This window comes from Saccopteryx bilineata, chromosome 3 (genome assembly GCF_036850765.1).
Source record: "Saccopteryx bilineata isolate mSacBil1 chromosome 3, mSacBil1_pri_phased_curated, whole genome shotgun sequence".
NCBI lineage: Eukaryota > Metazoa > Chordata > Mammalia > Chiroptera > Emballonuridae > Saccopteryx > Saccopteryx bilineata.
The window spans coordinates 154,299,396-154,309,312 of NC_089492.1; the positions used below are offsets into that span (position 1 = coordinate 154,299,396).

Below are 9,917 nucleotides of genomic sequence, written 5' to 3' on the forward strand. Positions count from 1 at the left end.
AAGCCAGCAATCTTGGGGTTTCCAATCTGGGTTCTCAACATCCCAGGTCAACAATCTAGCTATGGCACCACCACCTTGTCAGGCTACCATTTTTTATTTAATTTGATATATACTGTCTGCTGCATGAAATAGCAGCTGATTCAACCATATGAAATCTCCAATTTTCAGCCTTTTTTTTTACTTTCAAAATGCCAGTTTTATAAAGTTCAAGTTATTATATCTAGACCAATGGATATTAGAAGACCCATATGTCTACAGGGAAGATGCTCAGACACCATGGCAGGTGCCACAGGGAAAGTATGACCCAGTCCTTGGAGACTTACAGACAGGAAATGAGGACCAGGAGCTGTTCCATTAAAGAGGTCCTGGATGAGATGGACCTAGAACACGGCTGGGCTAAGTCGGATGTGGCGTGCTGAGATGGGAGTGGGAGACACTGCAGGTGGGGGACCAGCAGAAGTAAGTGTTTTGAGGTTGGAAGGACTAGAGAGTGGCCTTGACCAGAGCAGTGATCCCGTGTGGCACACTGAGTGTCGTGGTAGCTGGGCACGGCAGATGTGAGTCTCGCGTCCAGGTGAGGAGTGTGGTAGGTGGTGGGTGACACATCAAGGTTTTGCTTCAGGGAAACTCGTAACAGCACAGAGAGGTGGAAAAGCACACTCGTAGGAGGAAGGTGAGCTGTGGTGGCAGGTGATATGCTGATCAGGAAGGAGAGCATATGGGCCTGACAAGAAATAGAATGTTTTTACGAGACCTTGAAACTGATTTCATGTGCTGGTTTAGCTGGGGTGGGGGTGTCAACAATAAGGATGTTTTCAGAAAAAACACTTGAGAAGGTGTTCATGGTATGTGATCCCCCATAATTTCAGACAAATTCATTTGGCACTGTGGCTGGATAATGCAGAATTTCTCTTCCTTCCCTTGTAAAGTCATTAATATCATAATATCTAATTATTATACAGAACATGATTACATTGATTCATTCAACAAAGATTTCATAAGAGCTGCTGTGGCTGAAGCACTGTGCTGGGCACTGGAGTGTTGCTCTAGGTGTGTCCCCATCACAGAATCTGGCTGCTGGTGTTAGGAGAAACCTAAGGGCTAAACTAGCGGCTAGCCTAAATCCTGTGCCTCCTGATGAGCAGATGCTCAGAGAGATGCTGTGACTTGACCAGCCACGGAGTGCAGCAAGGCCAGGCCAGCCTCTCACCTGTGGGTCAGCTTCGAGTGTGCCCAGATGTTCCACAGGCTCTTCCAGCTGTTAAAGTTGTTCACATTTGTTACTACATGAAAAAAAGGCCCATGTGTGGTATAATAAGTCTATTTCAGTATACATACTTATATTTACATGTCTGCCTGTGGAAAGGTCTGGAAGAGTAGACCACTCTAGAAAGGTAACAATGACTACCTCTGGAGCACGCGCTATTTTATCTATATTTTCTTAGTTTTGCACAGTGAATTATTTGTATAATAAGTGATGAAGTAGCAGAGTGGCTTGTCCTACATGGTCTGTGCCTTCTCTGGGTGGCACTGTGTGACTCAGGAGAAGCCGGGTTATGTGGCGGGCACCTGCTCAGGGTTTGCTCCCACTCGTGGGGTCTTCCAGCATGGGTCGGTGGAAGCCCTGTGCCACAGCCACCCAAGGGGGCAGGCTCACAGCAGCCTCTGAACTGTGGCTCCTTGTGTTGTCAGCTCACCTCAGGAAGTCCGAATGGGGCTTGTCCTTGGATTTTGCTGCCTGTGGCCCATGGTGGCACAGGCAGTTCTTCTCACATTTCACGGACCAGAACCAGCCACACAGCCACTGAACTTAAAGGGAGCGCGGAGGTGGCCTCCTGTTTGCTCCAGAGGAGGGGAAACTGATCTTGGATAGTAGTGACCTCCCCTCCCACCTGCTTTCTCTGTCCCCCCCTGAGTTACAGCAGGGGGACCTGCTGCTGCTGCTGGTAACTCAGTGACAAGTGAGGCAGGACCTTGACACCTAACTAACTAACAACAGGCAGATGTCACCAGCTGGAAACTCTAAGTTGCTGAGTGCTTTCCATGTTTAGCCAGATTCCTTACAAAGTTTACACTGTTGTGAGTGAGCCTCCTACTGTTAACTTAGCAAAGTTCAGTTTGTTGTTGGCACTTTGCTGCCGACAGTGGCACCTGGCCTGTTTGGTGAAGCACTCTGGTCTCCAAGGGTCCTCTTCAAACTCTCAGGACCCCCAGGTGCAGTAGTTGGCAGGTGCAGAACCACTTCCCTTGACATAGTTCTTCATGGGAGAAACTGAATGTTCTGAGATGTGCCTCCTGAGGGACATGCCTACTGAGGGACAGGGCTCCTGAGGGATGGGGCCCCTGAGGGACGTGGTTCCTGAGGGACGGGGCCCCTGAGGAACGGGGACCGTGAGGGACTGGGCTCCTGAGGGATGGGGCCCCTGAGGGATGGGGCCCCTGAGGGACAGGACCGTGAGGGACGGGCTTCTGAGGGACGGGGACCGTGAGGGACGGGGCCGTGAGGGACGAGGACTGTGAGGAACGGGGCCCCTGAGGGATGGGGACCGTGAGGGATGGGGCTGTGGTCTCTCGGTGAGGAACTTCTCCTTATTGTCTTGGCACCACATGTCATGTTCACCCCAGGGCCTCCCTCCTGAGGAAGTGCTGACGCTTCCCAGGAACCCGTGAAATCAGGCACTAACGGGAGGATACCTGCCAACAAGCATGACAGGAGGCCCAGGAATGAGCTGCTGGGAACCTGGGCCCCTGTAATGCTGGTGGCCGAGGCCAGGCAGGTTCACGTTGGATTCGGGCAGATGGTACAGAAACTACGGAGCTGGAAAGGGTTGGGCCATACCCGTTCATTGGAGGCTTGCAAAGACAAGTGAGCAAATAAACAAAAGGGAAAGCTAGTAAACAGAGGAAAACCTGCTATTCACAGTAAGGGCAACAGAGCAAGGAAAACCGCACCTCATGGTGGCGGGAGAGCAATCTGGGAGAATGCTGCCCGGGGAAGCACCCACAGCCTTATACAGGCTGTGCACACGGGCCTCTGCCACGTACTCATGCATAATCAAAGTGCTTGCAGCTGGTAAACCCGCGAGCAAGCCTAACACAGCTGCTATTGTACATAGCCCCCTCGCTCTCAGTGGGCGGAACTGGCCCCTGAAGACTTCTGTGGGACTCAGTGAACCCCAGTTTTTTAAATAAAAAAACAGTGTGGATTTTAATTTAATTTAATTTTTTCTTCTTTTCCAAGTGAGAGGACAGGAGATAGAGAGACAGACTCCCACATGCACCCCTACCAGGATCTACTGGGCAACCCCCATCTGGGGCTGATGCTCTGCCAATCCAGGGCCATGCTCATAACCAAGTTACAGTATTTTTAGCGCCTGAGATGGAGGCTCCACAGAGCCATCCTCAGCACTCGAGGCCGATGCGCTTGAACCAATTGAGCCAAGGCTGTGGGAAGGGAAGAGAGGGAGAAGACAGGGAGAAGTGGAAGCAGATGGTTGCTTCTCCTCTGTGTGCCCTGACCAGGAATCAAACCTGGGACATCCACAAGCTGGGCCAATGATCTACCACTGAGCTAACTGGCCAGGGCTGGAGTTGTGGATTTTAATAATTTTTCTTAAAAATGCTTTGATACAAAGAAAAATGTTATATTAATATACATTATTAAATATGTATATAAAAACTGTGGCAAATAGAAACAAATCCCAAGGACCTTGTATTTTCTTCCTGAGGCTGCTGTGACAAATTGGCACAAACTGTATGGCTTGAAAGAAGAGAAATTTATTCTCTTGCAGTTTTTATTTCTCTCACAGTATTGATTCTCTCTGGGTTTTTATTTCTCTAAAAATCCATAGGTGAGCCTCGTGGACACTTTGAAATATTTACTTGCCAGGCTGCACTGCATTTCTGTTACCCCGGCCACTGTCATCATCCTGGCAGACAGAATGGGAGACAAGTATGGCACTGGGTAGAGTTTTCTGTAGTAGTTACTGTTGCACCTTAAAAGCGTGCTGGTGGCCCTGGCCGGTTGGCTCAGCAGTGGAGCATCGGCCTGGCGTGCAGAAGTCCCGGGTTCGATTCCCGGCCAGGGCACACAGGAGAAGCGCCCATCTGCTTCTCCACCCCTCCCCCTCTCCTTCCTCTCTGTCTCTCTCTTCCCCTCCCGCAGCCGAGGCTCCATTGGAGCAAAGATGGCCCAGGCGCTGGGGATGGCTCCATGGCCTCTGCCCCAGGCGCTAGAGTGGCTCTGGTCGCAACAGAGCAACGCCCCGGAGGGGCAGAGCATCGCCCCCTGGTGGGCAGAGTGTCGCCCCATGGTGGGTGTGCCAGGTGGATCCTAGTGGGGCGCATGTGGGAGTCTGTCTGACTGTCTCTCCTGGTTTCTAGCTTCAGAAAAATACAAAAAAAAAAAAGAAAAGAAAAGCGTGCTGGTGTTTCACTGTTCAGGGGCTGTGTTCCCACACTTTGAGTATATGTGCTAGTGTTTCACTGTTTAGGTGCTGTGTTCCTGTACTTTGAGTGCATGTGCTAGTGTTTCACTGGTTCTGTTCTTAAGTTAGTTTTAACTTGTAAGCAGCCTGGGTTTCTGAGGCTGCTCTCCCACCAGCTAGTCTGGTTCGGGTTAGCGGTGGGCACCCGGACTCAGTTCTTCCGCGTGTTGGTTCTGGGCTGCATTTTCAACCTTGTCCATAGGCTTCATTACAGTAAAGTTGCAGATGTGTGGAAAAGACCTGTGAATCCTCAGATTAATATAATATTTCTATTTCCTTTTTAGAGTTCATGGGCTGAGAAGGAAAGTACGTTAAAAAGAGCAGAAAAGGTAATGTGCTTTTCAGTGCAAAGTTAACATTGTGGCGTGGGTGTGAGCTTGCCCATTCCAGCAATGGCTCTTCCTGCTAAAGTAGCCATGGTCCGAATCCCTCTTAATTCATTAAACTGTGTCATGTTGTTGCAAAGACACATTCCAGGAGGTGTCTGGGTAACTGATTCCTAATATGCAAAGACTCTACTAGATAAGGAGTCATTTCAGATCACTGAATTTCATTTAGTTGAAGTGAAGTTTCTAAACCAAAGCCTCTCAGTTGACTATCAAATTTCTTTCAGTTTTTAAAAATTTCTCCAGCTCTCAAAATCTAATCAGGTAAGGAGAAGAAAAAAGATTGGCCAAAGCTGTGTCATACATGGAAAAAAGGCCTGGCTCGTGCTGACATTGCCACAGAAATATGGTCATTACAAACCAGACAGCACCTGTGTTAGTGAGCAGTGGCTCGACTGCTCTAATCTGGAATTCAACAAATGTTTTCTGTAAAGCACCAGATAGTAAATATTTTTGGCTTTGATGGTCTCTGTTGCAAAGGTTTAACTTTGCCCTTGTATTGCAGAAGCAACTAGAGACAATGTGTAAAAATATCTGAGTGTGGCTGTTTCCATAAAACTGTTTATAAAAAGGGGCAGTGAACAATGTTGAGCCCATGGTCCATGGTTTTTGGACTTCTAATCTAAAATGTTAATTATCTATGAACAAACCCAAAACACTGAAAGTTGGGGGGAGTATATATATTGTATTCATATCCTTATTTGAACTTCCCTTTGAGCTGTGCGCCTGCATCTGACCTTTGCTAGAACTTGCGGGCTCAGGCCATCTGGTGGAGCTGTGCATCTAATGCTGGGCCTGAGCCCACGGAAGCCGCCCCGCACACTGTGTGTGCTTGTGGGGCTGCCTTCCTGTGTGGACTCCCATGTGTGCACACTGCTACCCGCAACTGCCGTGCTCTGTGGGGCCTTCTCAGCCCCACAGGGAGAGTCGACAGCAGTCCTCACTCCTGAGGTCTCCTTTCTCTGGGCTTCAGGCCTTCCCTTGCTGACCTTCCCTTACAAAACCTGACAATTCCCTGATGTGCTAGAATTGAATTAGGGGGTTACAACTGACTTCATGTTGTGTTTTAGTTGTGTTTACTTGGACCCACACCCTTGTCTCCAGAATTAGACTTCAGCTCCCCGTTCTCCTTGATGGAATATATGAGACACCTGAGTGGGGCTCGTCACCCACACACCCCAGGGAGAACTGCTCCTCACTGCTCCACAGTGACTCGGTAACTCGCGTCCCCTGAGAGGGACTGCTTCCTGACCGAGTGCTGGTGCAGAGCTGGTGGCCTGCCAGGCTCTGTGGCACCTGTGACCCAACCCTAATGGCGTTGGGTAACTGAGGTCATCGAATTTAACACTTAACAAATAATGATGCAGATCTAGTCACAGTTATTTGTGGTGTTTCCCAGAAAGACAGGGAGCTCCTGAAGGCTGCGTTTCTCCTGGTTTGCCATGACTGTGTGGTCCCCCTTCTTCATTCGACACTCCTGCCCCCGTTCAGGTGGGCAGAAGAAGAGACCGAAGCTGCACGATGGAAAGTCATTGCCAATTTCCTGAAGCAAAACCAAGAAAACCAGGGCTCCCTCCAGGCTCTGCTGTCACCAGAGGGCGTCCACGAACCTTTTGACATTTCAGAGCAGACCTATGACTTCCTGAGTGAAGGGAGAAAGAAAGCAGCCTGACCGTGGTGGCCCCGCCCCTTGGCTGCTGGCCATGGTGTCCTGAGTGAAGTGGCAGAGCCAGAAGCAGTGTCACATTCCTCTTTGTGCAGACCACATTGTATAAGAAATCTCTGGTAATGCAAATCTTTTAATACAATAGAATAAGCTTTTATAAGGAATACTGTTAGATCTAAATTTAAAGAGAATATTTTTAAAAACCAAGTAATAAATTTAAGTTGACTGTTTGTATAAAAGCAAGATTTTATCAAAAGCTGAATTTCTGATTATTCAAGAAAGTGAAAATGTAATCCACAAACTGGGAGAAGATATTTACAAATCATATATCTTGTAAGAGTCTAATAACCAGAAGGTATAATTGTATGCTTACTGCTAATGGAATTTCTGTTGTGAAATGAAGGGGAAATCAGCATACCTATTTGAGAAAGTTATGTCATTAATCAGTTACTTCAGTCTAATATTTGAATGTGATTTACCCTAGTTAGATATAAAGAATTAATCTAATTTTGCCTTTTCATGTCCATATAATAGGTGCTCTTAAAAAAAAAAGTTCAGGTATTGGGGAATGAGTTAACTTACCTCTGTGTCAGAAGAATACAGGTTTCACTGCATCTCAGATAGACCTGTGAGTGCTGGTGAGTTGTCTTGCACCTTTGCTGTTGCACCTTGCTGCTACAGAGTGCTGCCTGCATGTTCTCAATTAAGTTGGATTAGTCCTCACACCTGCTTTGACACAGGTGGTGTTCTTCACAGCACTACTAAAGGGACAGACTGGGCAGGCAAGGTGAGTAATTGGCCAGAGAGCTACTAAGCAGCACAGCTGATACACCAAGTAAAGATATCATGTATCATTCTCTACAAAGTAGTGCACACGTTTTAAGAATTGCATGTAAAAATAAAACATGAGATGGTGTTTGAAGAAACGTGATCAAATTAGAGGATAACCTAAATAATTAGAGTACCAAATAAGGTACTTTACAGTATGCTGCCCTAAAAGAGGCATTTATTTTTATTTTAGATTTTATTTATTCATTTTTAGAGAGAGAGCAAGAGAGAGAGAGAGAGAGAAGGGGGGGAGAAGCAGAAAGCATCAACTCCCATTTGTGCCTTGACCAGGCAAGCCCAGAGCTTTGAATCGGCGACCTCAGCATTCCAGGTCGACGCTTTATCCTCTGTGCCAGAACAGGTCAGGCTGAGGTATTTATTTTTAGAGATCCATCATTTTATGAAACTTCTGGGCTACATCTTAGTCAGCTTAGCCTAAATCATTAAAGCTAAACTGACCTTGGGCCACATCTCAGAAATTAATGGGCCTAAGGGTTCCCAGCCACAAATGTGACAGAACTTGACTTTGGACAAGAGATTCCACTCTATCTCTAAGACCTGGCTTCCTGAGATTCTCTGGCTCTCTGTCCCCTCTGTCCTTGGTGACATGTGAGAAGCTGAGGGTCATACCCCCTGTTTTCTGGGCCCACTCCCTCTCTAGTTTCTGCTGCTGCTGGGAGGGAAGTGGCAAGAGTGTGTAGGGACTTTAACCCTCTCTGTCACCAAGTTGTGTCCATCTCTACTCTGGAGAGCACAATACCATCCACACCCTATGTCCTACAACCACAGCAACCAAGCTGCCAGGGACTCAGTGGGTTTATGCTTGAGTTTTACCCCAACTCCATCAACTCTGCCTGGGTGTAGGGCCGGACCACAGAGTGCTCCACCACCTGCAGAGGGGGTTCTGCCTGCCCCTGAGGCACCCTCTGCAGCTGGGTTTTCACCTGGGTGACCACTGGCTGGGCTCTGGGTCTCCTAAAGGCAGTTTGATTCCAAACTTCTTCCTCCTCAGAGCAGTTGGAAATAACTACTATCACAGACTCAGAGCTGTTCTGCTGGCACAAATTCAGCTCCTCCTCCAGCAACCATTTGTTGTCCTCAGTGCTTATTGCTGCTGGTGCTCGGCTTCCAGCTCACACTGGAGCTCTTGGACTCAGGCAGCCTCTCGCACAGAGCTGTCAGTTTCTGCTCACAGGGCTGTAAAAAATGCCCAGTCCCCAGCAGGGTGCCCACAGGGGAACCATATGCTCGAGAACGGCCACCCCTCTGTCCCACTCTCCCAGGGTGCCCGTGGCTTTCCACCAGTCTAAGACAAGTGCTGTCACAGCACCAGGTGTAATGCTAGAGATTGAGGACAGGAAGGTTCACACTGGATGCCGGCAGAGCACAGAACCATGGAGCCAAAAGATGTTGGGACCTTCCCATTTATAGGATTCTTGTGGTGGCAGACAAGTGAATAGGTAGGGGAAAACCGCTTCACACAGCAGCAGGCATGTAAACATGGAAAAATCCCCATGGAGAAAGTACTCGTAGCCTTCTATGGGCTATACACACAAAAGTGGCTTTCTGCCAAGTGCTTACATCACTAACCATGCAAAGTGATTGCAGCTGGAATACAAGAGAGCAAGCCTAACTGCAGCTTTTTCCCTACACCCTGCTAAAAACAAAATTGGGGTGTTATTCACAGAGAAGTCACAAAGGAATGGCTGTTAGGCAATGGACGATATTTGACATCTATATCCTCCAAAAAGTTTCTCAAACTATAAATAGCTAAGGGTCCTGTTAAAATTCAGTTTCTTATTTGGAAGATCTGGAGCAAGCCCCAGGGTCACCATTGTTGCAGACTCCCAGGTGCAGGTGACGGCAATCCTATGGACCCCACCTGGGGTGTCAAGGTTCTAACCAGCAGCTCAGAAACTCATTCATCAGCATTACCTGGAGCCCTTCTTTTTTTTTTTCTGTATTTTTCTGAAGCCGGAAACGGAGAGAGACAGTCAGACAGACTCCCGCATGCTCCCGACCGGGATCCACCCGGCACGCCCACCAGGGGGCGACGCTCTGTTGCGACCAGAGCCACTCTAGCGCCCGGGGCAGAGGCCATGGAGCCATCCCCAGCGCCCGGGGCCATCTTTGCTCCAGTGGAGCCTCAGCTGCGGGAGGGGAAGAGAGAGACAGAGAGGAAGGAGAGGGGGAGGGGTGGAGAAGCAGATGGGCGCTTCTCTTGTGTGTCCTGGTCAGGAATCGAACCCGGGACTTCTGCACGCCAGGCCGACGCTCTACCACTGAGCCAACCGGCCAGGGCCCTGGAGCCCTTTTTGAAACTCAGAATATCTGATCCAGCAGGCCAAGGGTGGGGGTGGGCATTTGCATTTGACAAACTCTCAGGTGACTGGGCTGCTAGTCCATGGTCCTGCATTGAGGAACTCTGTTGCATTGTGTTTGTTGATAATGTTTGAGGGTTATTTGCATGCTCATTTCCTGAGTGTGTAAAATTCTTAAATATTCATCTGCACTGAGCAATCTCAAATTGAAACACTAAAAGTGGGGAAT

At 48.5% G+C, this 9,917-nt stretch overlaps 1 protein-coding gene across 4 annotated transcripts in view; it reads left to right on the forward strand.

The window, feature by feature from the left end:
• Positions 1-9,325, forward strand: part of NPHP1 (nephrocystin 1) — a 57,113-nt gene extending 47,788 nt beyond the window's left edge. For 3 of the 4 annotated variants that reach the window (XM_066267835.1, XM_066267836.1, XM_066267837.1), the window contains 2 exons: positions 4,772-4,816; positions 6,273-9,325. In XM_066267835.1, the coding sequence (XP_066123932.1) occupies positions 4,772-4,816; positions 6,273-6,545 (318 nt within the window). In that variant the 3' untranslated portion in view covers positions 6,546-9,325. The remainder of the gene's footprint in view (positions 1-4,771; positions 4,817-6,272) is intronic. The other variant, XM_066267838.1, reaches the window with a different exon arrangement.
• Positions 9,326-9,917: the final 592 nt, after the last annotated feature.